Consider the following 21,969-nt stretch of genomic DNA (forward strand, 5'->3'; position numbering starts at 1 on the left):
TCTACAAATAGTCAACTTATTTCGTGTGATGAATGTCAATGTATGGCATATTTATCTTGAAGCAAACATGGTTGCTGATTTTCTTGTGAAGAAAGGGGCGAAGGGTCGAATTTTTGTTTTCTGGGGAGAAGAACTTAGAGAGCAGTTTTCTTGGGCTTGTACGTACGATAAATGGGGTCTCTCATATATTAGGGCCCAATAATGTGGGGTTGTAAGTTGGGATGAACTTGGGATCTGATTTGTATTTTTTGAGTTTTGGTTTTTTTGGTGTCTTTGGTTTGATTTTATTCAGTATTCCTTCACCATAAGTAAGGGCTTTTAATAAAATTAGGGAAGGAGTCACTTTTGGACATGTAACCTTCAACTTTTTTGAAATAAAAAAAAAAACTTATTTTTCTTCAAACTGAAGAGTCTATAGTCCTATGATTTTGAGCTATGACCCACAAAGATGCATTTTTCACTAGTTTCATCAAACTTGTGCCTTACTTCTTTTGGAACATGAGCAAAGCGAATACAACCAAATACCTTTAAGTGATTCAAAGATAGTTTTCTTCAGCACCAAGCCTCAAATAGAGTTTTATTTTCTACCCTATTTGTTGGAGATTTATTCATAAAATAAACTGCTGTATATACCGCTTCACCTCAAAAAGACTTAGGTAACCCCGTCTCATGAAGCATAGATTTCGCCATCTTAACAATGGTTTTATTATTTTTTTCTTCCCCTCCATTTTGTTATAGAGTTTATCCAATTGATAATTGTCTCTCCAGGCCAAAATCTTCACAAAACTTCTCAAGTTCATTAAAGTTGTACTCACCACCTCTATCATTTTCCAACACTTTCATAAAGTGTCTACTTTACCTCTCAACAAACTTTTGAAATTTTTTGAAACTTGAGAAAATATCCGACTTTTGCTTCCAGAAATACACTCACATCATTCTTGTAAAATCATTAATGAAAATTATATAATATTTGTTACCTTCTTGAGTTTGTATTGACATAGGCCCACATACATCGGTATGAACATAGACCTGATATTTCAACAATTTAAAGAGATTTTGGAGCTCCAGATTCCAGAGGACAACAGGTCAGTATGGCTTCAATGTCTATATATCTACAGTATGGAATGTTTATGTTACTGAATCAATCAAAATTATCAGGGAATGAAAAATTACTATTAAATCTTATTTATCCAAACCAAATTGCAGGTGGCATGGTAAATATGAGAGTACACCCTATGCGACTTTAAAGGTGAAAGAATAGTCAAAAGAAAATCTGGTCAGTAGCTCTGCTTGTTTCATAAATCGTTGTGTAATGAGCAAAAACTATCATCATCTCGAACCCCTAATACCAGTGCATGTCATCTATCTGGTTTCTGTGTGTTTCTCTCTGTTTAATGTATGGGAATAAAATGGTTGTTATCATGGTTTCAAAATCTTCCTATTGAAAAAGAAAAGAAAAGAAAAGAAAAATTAAATTAAAGGAATTAAAGACATACTAAACTTTCGACAAGGAGCATGAACGGTGCAAACAATACAAAAATTTGCATATCCTGTACATTACTCAAGACGTAGCATGGGGAAATTACGAGAACAAATGAACAGTACTTGTGGAGGGGTGTATGTAGTGTAGTTGAAAGCATTCCAGAGCTGTTCATTTTTTTTTTTTTTTTTTTTCTATACATACCCTATATGTCCTGAAAATAGCAATTCACAAGCTAACTTGAGAAGAAGTCCATACACTACTTAACACGAATTGTTGCTTGATCCAACCCGACTCAAAATTAGGTCTTCTGTCCCAACTTGGATTGATTGAACATTTGTTTTCTAATAAAATTACAATTTTTTTTTAAAGAATAAATGTGCTTGCATTATCCAACCTCACTAAACCCCAGCTGTCAGATGTCACTATTACTTCGGTTGATCGAATTGGGTCGGAAGTTTTTATTTTTTACCATAAACAAGAGTAACTCTATATAAAATAATAATAAAAATTCACTCCTTGAGTTGGGAGGGTGGGGCTAGGGAGGAAAGTCTCTGACCTTTGTGGTACTACACTGGGAGCTTAGGGAACGATGGTTCACGTTCAAGTATTACAAATTGTCTCAATGCATGAAGCAAAGGTACGAACACAAGCCACTCTCATGGTAACCATATCCTTTGCACGGAGAGGTGCACGAAGAGCCGGCTAATGGTAACCTCTTTGCAAGGTGGATTGCCATCTACCCTCGCATTGTGCTTTAGTTTGCCCATCAGATGGGTGTGTTGGGACAAATATCCCAGGCAGGAAATGGGCCAGAGCCCATGTTCTAAAAAAGCCACAAGACTTAAACCGAGGGCCCGCTCAGTAAAACCCAAAGTTCAAACCACGACACTTATTTTAGGCCATACAAAACTTTCTTCAACTTGTACACATTCTTCTCTTCTCCTTTTGTTACAAAGTCTCGTGGTTGCTCTACATAAACTTCATCTTTCAAAACTCTATTTATGAAGATTGATTTTATATCAAGTTGATGCAAAAACTAACCTTTTTGAGCTGCCAAAGTAACAAGAGCTCTAATAGTATCAAGTCGAGTTATAGGTGCAAAAGTTTATTGGAAATCAATTCTAGGGTGTTAGACTATATCCTTTTGCTATAAGTCTTGTTTTGTTCTTTTGAATGGAACCATCGAGGTTGAACTCTGTTTTGAAAATTCATTTCATACCCATAACTTTTCTGTCTTTTGTCCTCTCTTCCAACTCCCATGTTTTTTTCTCCTCAATCATATAAATCTCTTCTTCCATGGCTTTTTTCCATACTTCTTTAATTGCATATTCAAAACACTTTGGTTCAACAACAAAATAATTACAACTTGCATATACATATTCTTCTCATTCTTCTTGAAGTTGAACTTGGAGATGGGGAGTTTGAGCTTAACAGAGAAGTTGGAGATGATTATGAACTAGCAATAGGAGATATCCCTTGTGGAGCTTCAAGAACATTTTCAACTTCATCTTCTTAATTCTCTAATTCTCTATTGAAGGTAGTAATTTGATCTTGAACTTTCTTTTCTTTTCAATCCCAAGAGGCCTTCTCATTAAAAAGCACATCTCCACAAATAGTCAACTTATTTTTCTTCAAACTGAAGAGTCCATAGGCCTATGATTTTGAGCTATAACCCACAAAGATGCATTTTTCACTAGTTTCATCAAACTTGTGACTTCTTTTGGAGCATGAGCAAAGCAAATACAACCAAATACCTTCAAGTGATTCAAAGATGGTTTTCTTCAGCACCAAGCCTCAAATAGAGTTTTATTTTCTACCCCATTTGTTGGAGATCTATTCATAAAATAAACCGCCGTATATACCGTTTCACCCCAAAAAGACTTAGGTAACCCCGTCTCATGAAGCATAGATTTTGCCATCTTAACAAATGGTTCTATTATTTTTTTCTTCCACTCCATTTTGTTGTAGAGTGTATCCAACCGTTAATTGTCTCTCCATGGCAAAATCTTCACAAAACATCTCAAGTTCATTGGAGTTGTACTCACCACCTCTATCACTTCTCAACACTTTTCATAAAGTGTGCACTTTACCTCTCAACAAACTTTTGAAATTTTTTGAAACTTAAGAAAACATCTGACTTTTGCTTCAAGAAATACACTCACATCATTCTTGTAAAAATCATTAATGAAAATTATATAATATTTATTACCTTCTTGACTTTGTGTTAACGTAGGCCCACATACACCGGTATGGACAAATTTCAATAGTGCTTTGGCTCTCCATGCTTTCTTCTTGGGAAATTACTCTTGGCGGTTCTTGCCAAGTGCACAATCTTTACAAACCTCTTGCATTTCTTGTATAGTTGGCAACCCATATACCATGTTGTTTTGTTGGAAAGTCTTCAAACTTTGAAAATTCAATGTCCCAGTCTTCTATGCAAAAGTCATGACTCATCTCTCACATCCATCTTTAAGGCCATATTATTTTAATAAGGGAAAGTGAAAGGAAAGTTTCTATTATTCTCTATCTTGATTGTTGCCACAACTTATCTTATTCCTCCTTTGTTATAAATATTTCAAAACCCCCTTCAAAGTAAAAAGAGTACCTGTAACACCTTGTTCTCGGAGGACCGGAGAGTTATATCTTATCGTCTGATAATCAACTTAAACAAGACTAAAATATTCTCCAACTTCAAACATTTACTTCCAAAGACTTCAAATTAGAAAAACAAATACCTCCAATATAAAATAATAATTCAGATCCCCAACACAATAAACCAAAAAAAAAACCGAACATATCTACATGTCAAAAGAAAAAGAAACATAATGGCTGAAATAAGGTTCACGAGAGACTTCGTGACCATCCAACCTAATTAAAACCGTTTTCAAAAATAAAAATAAGACACCACATCTTTCGTACCCCAAGGCACCCCAACTACTAAGCACGCTAATCTTGCCCAAAGGTTCTATCACTGATCATCAATTGATCCATCAAACTCACTTGAAAAATATTGAGGAGATAAAAGGGTGAGTTATCAACAATTTAGTAAGCAAAGTAGATATACTAGTATGTAAACATGAGCATTTACAACATTCAGAATGCATAACAAAATATTTTCTTTTAGAATGCAGATTCAGATCTTATTACAAAACATTAGAGTGAAACTTTTTAGAAAATAAACTTTTCCCAAAAAAGGCAAAATCCTTTGGCATATCCAATCTGAAACATTATATTCATATAATCTCATAGCATAACATCGAGACAAATATCATGTTTAACCCCTGTGGTAGGGTTGTGTCACATTATACCAGTGGTGAGGCCGTATGCCATTATTATACTCATGGCGGGGCTGTATACCACTATTATATCCATGGTGGGGCCGTATCAGAAACAAAATAGCACAACAGAATCAGACTTTTATTAGAATACGTATTCATAATCTCATACCAAAGCTTTTAGAGGCCACATTATATCAAAACCAAGTACTGAACAACTTCATATCATTTCTTATGTTTGGAATCAGAATAAAAACATCTTCATGTATTAACAGCAAAACTTTTAGATCTCATGAATAAGAACATCTTCATTTTATCAAAACAAAACTTTTCAAAAAGACTCATTCGCTCTTTCTCAGTTCAGAAAAAGAATGCACAAAAGCTAGCTCATGTTTACACCAGTCATGATAGAAAACACTTTCTCTTATAAGATTTCATGCATATGCAGAACAAACATTTGAGGTCATTTTCAAATTTCTTTTAAAAAATAAACATGCATATTTTCAAAGTCAATCTCATTTCATTTTTTTTTTTTGTACAAAGCTAATATATGAACCCCGCTTACCTGACTTCCGTGTATTATCTACACCTTGGGTTTGAACTCGCATATTATCACCACCTAGTCAAAATATAAACCAAAAATTTAATAAACTAACTCAATAAACTACTAATTATTTGATAACAACCCAAACCAGCCCTACTAACTTAATTTCCATCATAAAAAAAAGCTCGAATAGTCACCTAAAAACCCGAATAGCTTCGTAATAATCCACCTCAACAATCCCCCCCCCCCCCCCCCCCCCCCCACACACACACACACACACACACACACACACAAACAAAAAGACTCAAACAACCATCAAATACTCCTAGCCAGTAACATAAAAGAATACAACATTGTCTATTGATTTCATCATTCCAACATAACCCAAAGAAAATTTTCTAGCAACTTCCATCATTCTTATTTCCCAACAATACCCAACAATTACTTCAAACTCCAACAAAACAACATATATAGCCTGCAACTACAATCCTCACAACCCACATCAATTCACAAACCATCCACCCTTCATCACCAAACCACAATTCCCAACACGAAATAAAAAAATCAACATCTTCCAAAGATACATATATACAAAAAAAAAAAAAAATACACACATAAAAATTAATTACTTGAATTTGGAAAAAAAGAAAAAAAAAGAACATCAAGAGAAAAATAAAAAATTGAGATTTAGAAAGTGAGAAGTCTGACTTTCTAGTATTCACACAAAGTGTGCTTGTGATGGTTGGACTCAAAAGAAAGTAAGAGTACAATCTGAAATTGGTTACAGTCTCATAAATTAAGATGAGAGGAATGGGCATGTGAGTGAAAATAAAACAGAGGGTGTGTGAAAATAGAGAGGGAATGTGAATCTATGTGTACAAGAGTAAGAGTGAAGATGAGATCATAGAGTAGAAGATTGAGGGGAAAGAGTTCACTTGCGTGAAGAGCAAATGCTAGAGATAACATTAACAACTTTGGTCGAACGGACATAGAAGGAAAAGTTCTAGGGTTCAAATTAACACAAATCCAAAATTAAAATTAGGGTTCATATTGAATACAAGAGCAACATAAAGAGAGAAGGAGAGAGAGACGATAAGAGAAAGTGACTTACCAGTGAAGATCAACCAACGGTGACGAGTGTGCAAGGCTTGTGAAAAACGTAGCAGCAACGTGAGATGAACCAAAAAAAATTTTGAGAGAGAGGGAGAGCCTGAGTATCTTGGTATGATAAGGTGACACTTTATGTGAGAAAAAAAAAATTGCATTAATCGTGCAGGAATTAGAATTTGAGGAGAAGGGAAAAAAAAAGGGTAGTGATGATGGAGGTAAGAGAGGGCTTCGAGCATGGGAGTGATAGAGGGTAATGGAAAAAGGAAAAAAAAAAAAGAAGAATTGAAGAGGAAAGAGTCAACTTACCAAAATGACACCGTGTAGAGTCTTTGTGGGTCTAGCCTTTGGTGCGGCTTAGGCCCTGTCTCGACCTGGGTATTACAGTACCCATGCTGTATAAGTTGTCATGTTCTGCTTCAAATTCGGAACAAGCAATACATCCTGAATGTAATTTGTGCATTTCTTTGTCTTTATAGCAATTGTACATTTTCCTTTTGCTTAATCTAAGGAGTCATTTCCCATCTTTACTTGGAATTTGATAAAGTATCAATCTCCACAAAAGTACTTTCATCTATGGTCTTGTGATTACCACACCCACTATCAAGAAACTACACATCATTTTTTTGCTCCAATGCACTTGACAAGCATAAAACAAGTTTGCTTTACTTTCTTGCTCTTCGAAAAAATTTGCTTGTTCATTCTTGTTTAACTAACGATCTTTTTTAATATGCTAACTTTTTACAATTGTGACATTGAGGTTTTCCCCGAAACCAACAATTTTTATCAATATGACTGCTTATTTTACAAATTCTACATTTTTGTTGAGTGGATTCCACATTTCCATTTTTGTCAAAATTACTCATTCCTCTTCCTCTTCCTCTTCCATTTCTTCCTCTTCCCCTTCCATGTCTTCCACCACTAGGAGAATAACTTTAAATGTATCTCTTTCTTGCATTTTTGAGTTAATATTGAGCTTAGATTGAAAGGTACTTTCAATTGATTTTTTGGAGTGCCTACTCAACTTTTGCTCAAATGTTTTAATTGAACCCATCAACTCTTTAACACTCAACTTATCAATTTCTTTAGTTTCTTTAATAACGGTAACAATGGGATCAATCTTCTCCAGCAAACTAATTAGTATTCTTCAACAATTATTTGATCCAAAAAATTTTCAAAATATGAAGATAATTGTTAGAAACTTTCATTTCAACAGCATATAAGACTTTCAACAACAATTGAAAGGAAAGTGAAAGGAAAGTTTCTAACAATTGTCTTTCAACAACAATTAATTATTTCATCCAAAATATGAAGATGAAAGTGAAATGATAGTTGCTTGGCTCCCATATTTTTGTCATTGTTATTGTCTTTTACGGGGTTTGTTTTCCTGCTACAAACCTCCACGTCCAACCAATTTTTTTTTCGAACCTTGCTCTTAATACCACTATATTGGCATATGAAATAAGATAGAGAGACTTTCGTTTAAGAAAAATCTTGTCTAAAAAATAAATAGAAAAGAAGAAAAAACCTCCAAAACATAGACTCTAAAAGAGCAAGAAGGGGAATTAAGGGAAATTTCGTGGGTCTCTCCTCTAGCCAACCTAGAACCTTCCATATTCAATGTCTTATATTATAAGAAAAATGCTGGATGCAGTCGGATGATACAAGTGTGGGGTAAACGTCGTTGACATGGAAAATATAAAACGGCACCGTTTTAGTTTTAGTTTTTTTTGTTTGCCCACATTTCCTTATTCTCTCTGTGTTTCGGATTTGTCCTTTTGTGTTTTAGTTTCACTTTCGGGCTGAGCTTCTGATTCATCTTCCATCTGCGATGAACTTTCTTGTTCAGACCATATATCCCCTTCTTAGTTCTTAGCTACCACTGGTTTGTGCTTTGAGAATGTGAAGTAAATAGCAGACAAGATAAATACTGTAGACGAAAGCTGGAACAAGGATGAGAACGCTAGCCCGAGAAACCAACATAAACAGGAATATTAATAGAGCAAGAACTGCAAACCAAGGTAGTGGGTTTCTAAAGCAACATAAAGCAGAAGCCATTTGATCTTTAACTGTGTTTACCAGATTCATGAATTAGAAAAAACCTAGCGGCCTACTAATCAATTATCCTGAGAAAAGTAATTATGCAAGAAAAAGGAACTAACTTTCGCTTTTATCAAACCGGAAGAACAGCAGATGAGATCAATCGGAAGAACAACCACGAACACTCTGAACAAAAGCCAAAGTTTTCTCCAAATGCAAGAAGTAGCTCAGAAACAGAGAGTGTTCAGCATTTTTCTTCAGTTTCAGAACAAACATGCAAGAAAATAACTAAAGTGGACACAACAATGGCATTAATTTATTTTAACACAAACAGATACCTTATTTTAAAGGATGTCTTTGTTTTAGAATTTTATATTCTACTTCTCAGGCCAAAATCATGTCAATAATACATTGAAGTTCACATAGCACGCAACTACTAAGTTCCTCGAGTCACTTTATTTTATACTTTGTTGTTGGGGGTTTATAGATTGCTGCTGCAGTATAGGCTGAGTACCCATGAAGTTAACTCTTTTTAGAAAATCGTAGAGAAAGAAAAGGAAACTAGATGCACCCACTGGTAAAAATGGTGCAGACATAAGTGCTAATGTCAAACCTGACTTAAGTAGCAAATGTGCATAAACTTTTGAGTTTGAACTGATAAACAAAAATTGGTGTCTCTATTCAATGAAGTTTTCTAAGTTATTGGAATAAAGTTGCCTCTTAATTTGTAGAAGAAAATTTCCATTTGATCTAATGGGTGAAGCTGTCTATTTCAATGCTTGTTGGAAACATAGTCCTAGGCTGTTAAGAGGGGAGGATGAAACAAATATACTTCTTTGAAAGATTTGTATGTGATAAAGGCCATGGGCTTGGGGTTATGCTCCTCCTAGGTCTAAGGTTCAAATTTCTTTAGGTGCAAACAATCTCTAGGAGCTTTGGACTATGGGATTTTTCCCTTGAATTACCTGAGATGCACTTAGGGAAAACTCCTTGCTGAGGGCCTGTGCACCCCTGGGATTAGTTGGGATGCTGTTTTGGACACCCGGTGCCAATAAAAAAAAAAAAAGATTTGCTTTTACACAAAACCAAAGGCTTTACATGATCCAGTATAATGAACTCACTAGGCATATAAAATCATAAAAATCAATAACAGATCATCTATGCCAAGATTATACAAGGAAAAATTCGGAAGTATTGGTCATATAAACTTCATAACTCTGCATTTAGTGTAAGGAATTATAACTTCACTATAGTAAACTAACATCACATATGTCAGGGAAAAAGCTGTACATAACCAGTTATTATTGCAATTCCTAGTATTAAAAATGGTGGAAGAATTATGAAAGCTCCAATAGTAGCAAAGAAAACCGTATCATTCCTCTGAGACACCTCATCCAGGTAAGCCTGTCTTCTGACATTTCTCTTCTGTGAGATGGTTAAGAACTTGGGAGTAAACTTCTTTAAATTTTTACCCAAGGGAATGCTGAAGTCGTCATCTCTGTCTCCAACTAATTGTGCTAATTGATCACGAATTGTTCGGCTCTGAGAGCTGCCATCACTCTGATAACCTGATGATGATAAATGACACCAAGTAAATTTCATATTCAAATGACCCGTGTAAAAAGATTAACGAGTGAGAATCGAATCATATGACTATTTCAATGTTGGATGAATTCACATACCATCAACCACTGAGCTAGTGGAAGTGAGTTGTTCCAGCAGATCCAGCTGAATCCGAGTGGAAGACACAGACCCTTTAAGATTTAAACATTAAAAGTGCATCAGCATCAACATCAAAATTTTTGCAGTTAAAACTTTAATGGTTTTAAGTTAGTATATTGCATCAGTGAGCAATATTTGAAGTTGTTCCACAAGCTTAGTGCTTGCTTTCTTTCTAAAATAGCTTCTGAATAAGAAGATCATACAGTGTGAACCTTTAAAAAAATGTGACATGACAAAGCTTTGCAGATTAGCAGAATGCGCAAGATGGCAAGTAACATAGTGTCCACAGTTAGTAAAACCACAGCGTGCGATGATCCTTACAGAATTTGTTTAGTTTCTTAAAAGTTTAGCCGATTGGTGTTGGAATTAAGATATGACAGACATGAAGCAACAGAATTCCTCTCCCTATGACGAACAATATGCCAATAGCACACAAAAATCAAGGTTTGGAACTTGGAAGCCTTATAAATTACTCTAACGTGTCAATCTCGCATCAACCAAGAGCTTTAACGTCAAACAAAAAAAAAAAAGACTAGAACAGCTATTTGTTTAGCCGGAAGATCAGTTTATGCTACATACCACATTATAAGGTGAGATTCTCACTAACCCCAGTTCCACAAATCAATCAAAGATATAAAAGGCAGTAACAGATAAAGAAACAATTCCTCAAAGAAGGAAACAAATTGCAGTACCAGATAAAGAAACAGGGGGATCCTCCTCTGTAACTCCTCGTTCAGTGCCGTCTGACTGAGCAGATGTTATAAAGTGAGGAGGGGAAGAAGACTGAAGCTTGAGAAGGCGCCTATGTTTTGGGAACAAAGACGGAGGAGGGCTCGTAGAAGGTTTTGGGTGAAGAAATGCTGCGATGAAATTCAAGGCCATGGATCCTTTCGTGAAAATTGTACCAAGTTTATGGTTTTGCTTTCCATTGCGTTAGGACTTTTGAGGCTATAATTCAGTTAGTTTTCAGTTTTTCGAAAAAGAAGCTGTACGTAATGGCCGCCTCATTTTTATATTTTGGCCAAAAATATATCCTCCACACGTTTATGTTCAAGAATCAAGAGGCTTCCATGCGGCGAAGCTATAAAATCAAGCCGATTTGTATTCTATTTTTTTTTTTTTTAATTATATGAAATTTATTTCTTTAAAACTTACATCTAACATTAATTTTTATAAAAATAGAAGTGCCGTTGACTAGACTGACTTCAAAATTAAAATAATTTAAAAAATTTTATATACAATTATTTTTGTATATTATTTGTGTATTTTATTAATGTCATTAGTTGTATCATTTTTTTAATATAAAATAATTATTCTAGTAAATCATTATAAATTTCCTAAATTTCTATATAAAATATAATAAAAATTTTAATTTTTTCAAATTTTAAAATAAAAATAATATTTTATTCAACTTTTAATTTTTATCTTATTTCATTTCATCTCATCTGTGTAACTAAATGAAGTCTTAAAGATAAAATAGCCAATTGTGACTTTTTTAGAATATGTATCGTTTGGTTACGTAGTTTAAATTAGATAAGATGAGATGTTTTGTTGAAAATTGAATAAAATATTATTATAATAAAATTTTTTAATATTAAATTTATTTTAAAATTTGAAAAAGTTGAATTATTTATTATACTTTGTGTTAAAATTAAAAAAAATTATAATGATTATAAAAGATGAAATGAGATAATTTAATTTTGTGTAACTAAATCAACCATAAAGATTATTTCGGCAAATGTTAAAAACCAAAGAATCCCTTTGCAAACTGTTTAAAACTTGAAATTTGTAATCATCTCAAATTAAAATTGGATCTTAAAGATCTATTTATTTTATAGCAATGCTACGTACAGTTTCTATTTAGAAACTGCAATGCATATATAAGTAATTTTATGTTTAAAAATTTTTAAAATTACTAAAATATCTCTCATAAAATGATATTTTTTTTCTTTTAATAAAGTGCCTACACATGTAATCCCTACTTGAGGATTGTAAATAGAATTTTTCTTTATTTTATAACTTATTTAGTTATAAAACAAGTTATGAAATAATTATAGTTGCATCATTATCTTTATATTTAATAGGAAAATGCTACATACTACATTTTATTTTTATATTTTAAAAAATAAGAGATGTTTCATAAATGATGGAAAGTATCACATTTCCAAAATGAGATGAGAGAGCAATATATAGAATTACTCTACTTAATAAATTTGTAAATTTAATTTCTCGAATCCCAAAATTCATAACAGGCTTAAATTGAGTGTTTAAATATTAAAATATAAAAAATAATACACATATAATCATTATAACAACTTTTTACACAATTATATATATATATATATTCAATGAGGAATATTTTTGTAAAATAATTTATAAAAATAACATTATATTAAAGAAATACCATCAATTTAAAGCATAGTTATACAAAATATTGTACGTGTAAAATTACTCTTGAAATATATGTGAAAAGCATATTCAATCCAATATTTCAAATATTACTAACATGTATACAAGATATTAAAACATGAATTTATTTATTAATTTCGATTATATTACAATTTATTCATTTTGCTTCGAGTGTCCTCATTTTTTCTCAAATATCTTGATCTACGAAGAAGATAACATCTCTTATGTTATAAGGTTATTTATTTCATAGCCACAAACTTAAAAACAAAATACTCATTTCTCTTCTTTTTCTCTTCAACAGAATATTTTAAAAATGCTGTATTTTTATTTTTCAATTAATTGTTACCTTTCTTACCAAATACAAGCTTAGAAAAGTAATTAATATGTGTTTAATTTTATCATATTGTTGTGAAAACCCATCTCTCACGCAATCTTGAAAAAATTAGTATGGTTTTGGATTGGCTTGAATTGTCTCAAATAAGTTCGAATCAGCTTCAACTCAATGGACTAATAAACTAGACCGATAGCAGAACTTTAATGTTTTTGGGACTCATTCTACTTACTATTTATTTATTTTTATTATTTTTTTAATGTTAAAAAGAGTGGGAAGGGGCGGCTAATATAACTTTTCCTTCTGGGTGTAACCATAAGGGTCCTCACTCGTTGCTACTAATCCTGAGTGGAGAAGCTAGCTAGCTCGTCACCGCAAGCCTACCAAGGGCCCCACTCATGTTACTTTGATCTTAAGGAACCCTAATGAAAATTGGACATGTTGTTAAAAATATTAATACTGAAAAAGAAAGGAAAAAAAAAAGGGAAGATTATTTATTTATCTTTTAAAATAGAACGTGGAAGTGTTGAACTTTAAAGTTTTTAGAAGTCGGCCAACTTCATAGTCTGGAATTGATGACAGTAATTTGGAGTTGCAAAGTATGTTTTCCCTCTTTAAATTTGCACTGAGTGATAAATGTGATATTAAGGTCTTTTTAGGGGTGGGCAGCGGGCCCCCGCACCCCATCGCACCGTCTCGTTTGCCCTGCCTCCTCATATGTGGAGAGGGGTATCCACATCATAAGGCAGGGGAACGAGGGCCCCCGCCCGTATAAGAGTTTTGCAACGGAGGCAGGGGACGGAGGGGCTAAGCCCTCGCTTCGTATTTCCTCCGCCCCGCTCTGTATTATGTAATAGTATATATCTCTTTATAAATGAAACGGCGTCGTTTTATCCATGACAAAATGGCATCGTTTCATTAAGTAAGTTAACCCCCCCTTCCCCCCCTCCTCTCGCATCTTCGACTTTTTCTCGAATACTCTTTCTCTCTCTCTCTCTCTCTCTCTCTCTCTCTCTCTCTCTCTCTCTCTCTCTCTCTCTCTCTCTCTCTCTCTCTCTCTCACAAGATGCACGATATCCAGATTCAAGTATCCTCTCTCACCGTCAGCCCGTCGCAAAGGTAAGACTCCGCAACCCAGTTTGGCAGTTTCTCCATTTTTTTTTTTTTTTTTTTGAGTTTTGATATGAAATTGGAGTAAGGATGGGTTGAATCGGAGATGGAGGATGAGAATTTGTGAATTTGTGTGTTGTGGATTCGTAGATTGTGATTGTGCATGTGTATTGTATATGTGAATTTGTTTGAATTTTTTATTTTTTATTTTTGTAGTTTTTATTGTTTTGAAAACCCTAAATTAATTTAGGACAGGAAACTCAAAACTCCTAAATCAATTTAGGGTTCCGGATTGGAATCCTAAATTAATTTAGGGTTCCAATCTGAAACCTTAATTTTATTTAGGATTGGAAACCCTAAATTGAAAACCTCTAAATCAATTTAGGGTTTTGGATTGGAACCCTTAATTTTAATTTATTTTTATTAATTTTTAGAATTTAATAACTTGAAATAAAAGACAAAATCTGAAAAATTTTACCATATTTAACATTTTTATGATTCAAAAGAGTTTTAATTTATTTATTTTATTATTATTATTATGGACACCAATTTTAAATGAAATTGAAAGGAATCAAAAGATTATTGTTTTCTAAAAAACTACTAATATTTATGTTTTTTCATAAATATTTATGGATTTTTAATTTTACCCTTTTAATTTATAATACTTACGGTTACAATTTTTTTTTTAGTTTTTTTATTTTATTTAGTGATTAAGAAAACGTTGCTTAATAATATTGTGAATTTTAAAAAAAATATTAAAAAATAATGTAGAAAAACAAAAAACCCCTAAATTGAAATTAATTGAAACCCCTAAATAAATTAGTTTCAATCGTTGCACTTTACCTTGTTTATTGTTTGATGTATTATTACATTTTTTTTTATGTCTTGTGTTTGATTGCACTTGGCCTTTTTATTATTTATTTATTTATTTATGTCTTGTGTTGGATTGCATTTTGAAATTTTTTTATTGTATTGGAGAATTAAGAATGTCTTCTCAAAGGGATCTAGATTTCAATAATAACTCTCATGCCTTAGCCAATACCCCTACCCCATAACCTAACCGTACTCCAACCTTACGGGGAGTACACCTTGCCTTGCCTCCAAGCTCACATAAGGCAAGAAACCTGTGTCCATAGTTTGGTCTCACTTTACCAAACTAAAAAGTGGTGATCCCAATAACCCACAAGTTAGATATAATCACTGTGAAAAAATATATGAATGTCACTGTATGAAACATGGTACATCTCAGCTGAAGGTCCATTTAGAGCAACAATGTAGGAAGAGTCTAATATTAAAATCCTTAATAGAGAAGAGTCAATCTAGACTAGATATTGGATTAAGAAAAGTGGCGGATGGGAGTAGTGGGACAGGGGTCTAACGTTGAAGGGATATACGAAGTATAATCTCAATGAGTATAGAAGGAAGTTAGCTTGTATGGAACTGAGAATTTGTCATGGACGAGCTGTCTTTTCAATTTGTGGAGGGTTAAGGGTTCCGAGAATTTTTTCAAGAGTTGAAACTGAGATTTATACTTTCTTCTTGCCACATTGTGACAAAAGATATTAAAAAGATGTATAGAAAAGATAAAGATGTTTTGAGGGGCCAATTGGCGGGTTTGGTAGTTTGCCTCACTATCAATACTTGAACTTCTATCTAAAATATGAATTACATGTATTTGACTGTGCATTTTATTGATTCTGATTGGGTTCTTCATAAAAAAATTATTAAGCTTTGTCAAATAACTGATCACAAGGGTGAGACGATTGGGAAGGCCTTGGAGGCCTCAATAAATGAGTAGGTGTTGGCACGTGTTTTGACTGTTTCAGTTGATATTGCGTTGTCTAATGATGTTGCTTTGAGATATTTGACGGCTTATCTTAAAGAGGAAAATAAGACATTCTTAGGTGGTGAATATTTTCATCTTAGATATATTGCATATATTTTGAATTTAATTGTGACTGAGAAGTTGAAAGATGTTAATGACTCGGTTGCACGAGTTAGAATGACTGTGAAATTTGTGAGGTATTCTCTTTCTAGATTGGAGAAATTCAAAATTGCAGTAAAGGTTGCGGGCATAATATCGAAGAAGGGTCTTTGTACTCATGTTCCTACCAGATGGAACTCAACCTTCTAGATATTGGAGGCGGCCTAAGAATATAAGGCATCATTTTCAATTATTGGGTGATGAAGACATCCAATATGTCAAATACTTTGATGAGCTCAGGGAATTAGGAAAGCCTAATGATGATGATTAGGTGATAGTTTCTACTTTTGTTGATTTTCTCAAGCTTTTTTACGATGTCACGTTGAATATATCTAGTTCTTTGTACCCTACATCCCATGAGTTTTGTCAACAAATATGTAGGGTGAAAGAAGAATTAGAAGACATGCGTAGGGATTCCAATGAAAGGATGAGAGGGATGACAATGACCATGATACTAAAATATGACAAATATTGAGGAGATTTAACTAGAATGAATATTTTGTTATATGTGACTGTTACATGGTTTGAGACTTACTCATGATCAGGTATGAGCTGATCTTATTGGTAAAATGGCTCGAGATACCTTGACTAAATTGTATAATGAGTTTAATGCAATTAAGGGTGGTACTGCATCTAAAACACATACACTTACCCAACACCTCCTATAGACACCGTGACCGAGCCTCCTACAAAAAAGCGTAGAATTCCGAATGCCGTGGACTAAGACCCTTACACAGAATCCCACACTAGTCCATCAATCTATGGAGGTGGTTTCGGAGTTAGACAACTATTTGTCAACGGATGATGATAATTTCAATGTATTAGGATGGTGGAAGACCGCAGCAAAGAAATATCTCATCCTTTTTTAGATTGCCCGTTGTATTTTGGCCATCTCTATTAGCACCGTTGCCTTAGAGTCAGTCTTTAATACCAGAGAGCGCATATTAGATCCTTTTTGTAGTTCATTGTCTCCTACAACTGTAGAGGCATTGATATGTACACAAAGTTGGATGATAGGAAATGATATTCATGTTCCGGATGTTTTAGATTTTAAGGAGATTGATGAGGAGGAGGGTGGTGATTAGTCTGAATCTGGACTACCTGGTAATTGTTTTTATTTTATTATTTTGATTTATTTATATTCATTTCGATTTCATCGGTATTAATTTTAGTATTAATTGATAATTGTTGTAGCAACACATGAGACAATGTCTAACTCTGCTACAATATGAATATGTGTTCAAGCCCGAGCCGCCCCAAATGTCATAGTCAAAGACAACTCACAGTTCTCTCTTTAGAATATTCAAAATTTGAATCATTTGTTCATATTATATATTCAATCATTTGTAATATTGATACAATATCTATTAGATACTTTTATGTTTGTAATTTTGTAATTATTTAGCCTTTCAATTTTGTAATAGCTTAGTTATTATTATTAGTTTATTATATATTAGACTAGTAATTTTTATTCATGTAACTTTTTTTTAGTAGACTAGATTGACTAGTAATTATTAGCCATAAAATCAAATTTTATTCATGTAACTTTTTTTTTAATCTGGTTTTTAATTTTTTTTTACTGTTTTTAAACCTTTTTTTTCTTACTTATAATTTTATGGGCTCAAAATGGCCTAGAAGCTGAATCTGGGCCTAAAAGCAAAACTTGTGGGCCATTTTAGGCCCATTTTAACTGTTTCAGAAACTGCTTCTAGACCCAAGACCAAGTAGGGGGTAGGGGGACGGATCCCCTCCAATCCGCACTCCGTTATGAGGGATAGGGTACCCTACCCTTGCAGTTTGGGGGTGGAGAGGGGCAGTATTTTTAGATATTTCTTTCTCAAATGTCAATAAAATACAAAATACTTTTTAATTTCAAATTTTTAACTATGATGACCAGCTTTTATGTGTATTTTCACTGAATGAGTGTTTTTAATTTAATTAATATATTGGTTCTTTTATTTTAAATTATTGTATTTTAATTGGTTTTATTTTATTTGATGCAGTGTTTAATTTATTTTAGTCGTTTTATGTTTTTGAAATCGTTTTCGGCGGATCATTTTTTAGTTTCCGGAATGAGGACTGGACCTCATTTCTTTTCCTCATCTTTTCTTTTTCTTTTCTCTTTTTCTTTTTCCCTTTTCCTTTTCTTTTTTTCCTTTCTTTCTTTTCTTTTTTTCTTCTTTTTCTTTCTTCTTTCTTCCTTCTCCCGCTCGCAAGGCCTCCCTCTCCCTCAACCGTTCGGTCCAAGCTTCCAGCCGGTGCCCCCTCCAGCTGCCGTGACCCACCTCTACCTCCGGCATGTCCCTCCCACACTGGCGAGCCTTACTGCACTGGTGGTGTGCTACGCCGGCCACCCACTCTCTCTCTTTTCTCCTCCAAACAAATGGGTCTTCAAGCCTTTTTCTCCTTTTTGAGCCACCATACATGGCCAAATCAGCCACCAAGCACCACCATTGGATTCACCACATCAATGGCTTCCTCTCCATGTCTTTCTTTTTCCCTAACTCTCTCTTTTTCTCTAATGGGTCTCCACAGCTAGAGTTTCGGTTGCACAGCCGTATGCCGCCATACACGGCCACCCATGGTGTTTCACCACCACCATCTTGTTCCTCTCATCACCATGACCTTCTCCAAGAAATTTCATGACCAAGGGATTAGTGTATAGCCCTCACTCTCCCTCACTCTCCAAGGCCGAAATTGGCTCCAAGTGGCCGATCCACCACCGTGCGCCGCCACCCACGGCCAAAGCTTACTTTCACTAGTTTTATAAACATCTCTAGACCCTTTCCTATCAATTTCGTGCCTTGGTTTGTCCTCGTTCGAAAGTGGGTAATTTATTACCCACGGCCACAGTGTAAATTACACTGTTATGTTACTTTTCCTCCACCATTTGCAATACCACGAGCTTTTGAAAAATACTTATGAAAAATACCGTACAGCGCTGTAAGTATTTTTCAAACTCTACTTTTATATTTAAATGTATTTTACTCTTACAATAAATATTTGCTGTTGGTTGGTTGATTCCGGACTGAGTCTGAGGAGTTCGGGAGTCAGATGGATTGAGGACGAAGTGCCTGGTTTTGGTTGTTTGTGATTGGTTGGTTATTTGTGCCATAAGGCCTGCGTTACATATTACATACATGTGCATTTTATTTTAATTGAGAAAATCATGTTTTGTTGGCGTAAATGGATTTTCGGGTGCGTGTGTTTCACGAGCCCAAGCCGGGATGGGTTATTATCTCGGTGGAACTCCTCTGGTCACTCGGGAGTGGATAATACTGAGTGACATCCCCGGGTTGTCGCAGGGCGACGGCCGGATCGCATGATACGATAAAGCTGTCGTGTCGACTCCGTGGTCCCTAAAGTGGCGGGGACTAGAGGATGGCCTGGCCAGGTACGCGCTGGGCGCAAGTCTGGGCATTGCTCCTTTAGGTGTCACACGCGTAGTCGTTACCTGCAGTGTGGCACAGAGCCAGGGTGTGCGGATGATCCCTAGGGGAGATCATGGTGCATGCATAATTGGATCGTTTTTATGGTTTTCGGATGCGAGCCATTTTCTGGGAAAATGGCGAGGTTTGGTTTTGAGGCTTTGTGATCCATTTTCTAGGAAAATGGTGGTTTGAGCCATTATCTGGAATAATGGCGAGGCTTGGTTTTAAACGATATGTTTTTGGGCCAAATGGATTTTTGGCGTGCGTGGAAAAATATGATTTTATGGGACATGTGCATTGACCGTTTTTTCATGCATATTGTTTAAGTTTTATATGTTTTTATCTAGTGGTGTTTGGATTTTATTTCAATGTTTTGAATACCGTACCGGATGCCGTATCGGTCAAGGCACTGGAACGAAATATTTCGGTACCAGTATCGTTTCGTGTACCATTTCGGGATAGTCGATATATACATAAATTATATATATAAATATATATTAATTATATTTCAAAATAATAATTTATATATAAATAAATTATACATAAATACATATATCTATATAAATTATAAATAGTTTAGTCTAAATTGGGGGTAAAAAAATAAATTTGTAATTTGAAAAAATGAAAAAAAAAAAAAAAAACGAAACCGAAATATCGGCCAGTACGGGCCTGTACAAGCCGAAATATCGGCCGGTATTTGAACCGGTACATAATTATAAAATTTCTGTACCGGTCCGGTGGCCGGTACGGTACGATTTTTACTTACCTGCTGCACCATTTTTGATTCCGTAGATTTTTTGATGCAGAAATTGAGAAAGAGGAGGAAGCTGAGCCCTAGGATGTGGCTCCGCCGGAGTTTTGAGTTAAAGTTAATATCTTGTTGTTGGTTTGAATAATAATATTTGTGTTTTGTAATATTTTAATATGTAAGTTTTGAACAGTTTTATATTAAACTAAGAAAAATTCTGGTACTTAGTTATGACTTTCGTTATCCGCTGCGTGTTTCTTCGTGTACATTCGTTGCTTATACACACACTTAGCACTCGTCGATAGGGTGGTAACCCGTGATGTCATAATCCGGACGTCTCGATTTTCTTGTGTCCGTGCGTGGGGATTTAGGGGCGTCACATTAACTTTTTCACCTAATCATTACAACTTCTTCAAACTTTCAAACAAAATACAAAAAATAATACTACTTTTTCAAATTTTAAAACAAGAATTATATTAAAAAATTATGTTAAAATAATTTTTTAACTTTATAATATTTTTATTCAAACTTTCTCTCTTTTCTTTCCAAAAACTCAATAAAACATCTTAATTCAAGCCATTTAACTACTATTCACATATATACTGAGTTATTCTAGGTATCCAAACAGGGCCTAAGTATTGATGCTCCAGATCAATTAATTTGTTGTAAGTAAGAGTTTTTCAACCTTTACCATGAACCTCATGGAACTCACTACTATATATTTTGTCTAGTCAAACAAAAATTTGCAAATCTGTATTATGATTTTCAAGGACCCGAAATTGTGTGGATCTTGTCAAAGAAAAAAATCCCTAAATATCATGAGTCTCTCTACAATGAAGATGTCTGTAAGGTGGCCCTTATTGTAGATAAAGCGCATCACAATGGTGCCATTAGTAACCATATTATGAACAAAATAGAAATCAATTTCCACATGTTTGGTGCGAGCATGAAACATTGGATTTGTGGAGAGATTGGTGGCTCCTATGTTGTCACACTAAAGAATAGGAGGCTCTGTTGGTAGAGCACCAAGTTTATATAATAGAGTTGAAAACCAAGACAATTCAACAACAGTGTTGGCAAGGACTTTGTACTCAACCTCGATGTTAAATCCAACAATTATTGCTTGCTTTTTGCATCTCCAAGATATAAGATTATCACCAAGAAAGATGCAGTAACCACTTGTAGATCGTCAATCATCACTACTACTGATACAATCAACATTTGAGAATGCTTGAATGGATAAGGAAGCATAAGGTTGAATATGAAGCCCAATGTTGATAGTTTGTTTAAGATAATGTAAAATATGTTTAATTCATTTCCAATGATGAGTAGCTAGCTACTTAAGAAACTGAGACAACTTGTTAATTAAGAAGGAGATGTCTGGTCGTGTAGAATTTGAGAAAGGATCACCTTCATAGGCTGAGAGACGAGTAGAAGCAGCATATGAGTGCTCACTAGTTTTGCCTCTACCATATTAGTGCATTTGAGTATATCCATGATATACTTGTGCTGAGATAAAATTATTTCACTAGAACTTGGAACAATTTCAACTCCTAAGAAAAAATCTAGAGAACCCAAATCCTTGATAGCAAAATTATGATGTAGTGTAGCCAATAAGTCACAAACAACAGTAGGATTTGAACTAGCAATGACAATATTATCCACATATATAAGAATAAACATGGTCATAGATTAATTTCTCTCGACAAAAAGTGAAAAATATGATCGTGCAACATGAAAACCAATATCAATCATTTTGTTACTGAGCTTAGCAAAGGGCTTGTT

At 34.2% G+C, this 21,969-nt stretch overlaps 1 protein-coding gene across 1 annotated transcript; it reads right to left on the reverse strand.

Annotated features, from left to right (window-relative positions):
- Positions 1 to 9,621: 9,621 nt before the first annotated feature.
- Positions 9,622 to 11,159, reverse strand: LOC122306896. Its single transcript, XM_043119453.1, has 3 exons — positions 10,864 to 11,159; positions 10,132 to 10,203; positions 9,622 to 10,017 (listed from the first exon to the last, which is right to left on the reverse strand). Exons 1-3 carry the CDS (start codon positions 11,051 to 11,053, stop codon positions 9,722 to 9,724), a joined length of 558 nt encoding a protein of 185 aa, XP_042975387.1. The 5' UTR covers positions 11,054 to 11,159; the 3' UTR covers positions 9,622 to 9,721.
- Between the last annotated feature and the right edge of the window lie 10,810 nt (positions 11,160 to 21,969).

This window comes from Carya illinoinensis, chromosome 4, assembly GCF_018687715.1.
Source record: "Carya illinoinensis cultivar Pawnee chromosome 4, C.illinoinensisPawnee_v1, whole genome shotgun sequence".
Classification (NCBI taxonomy): Eukaryota; Viridiplantae; Streptophyta; class Magnoliopsida; order Fagales; family Juglandaceae; genus Carya; species Carya illinoinensis.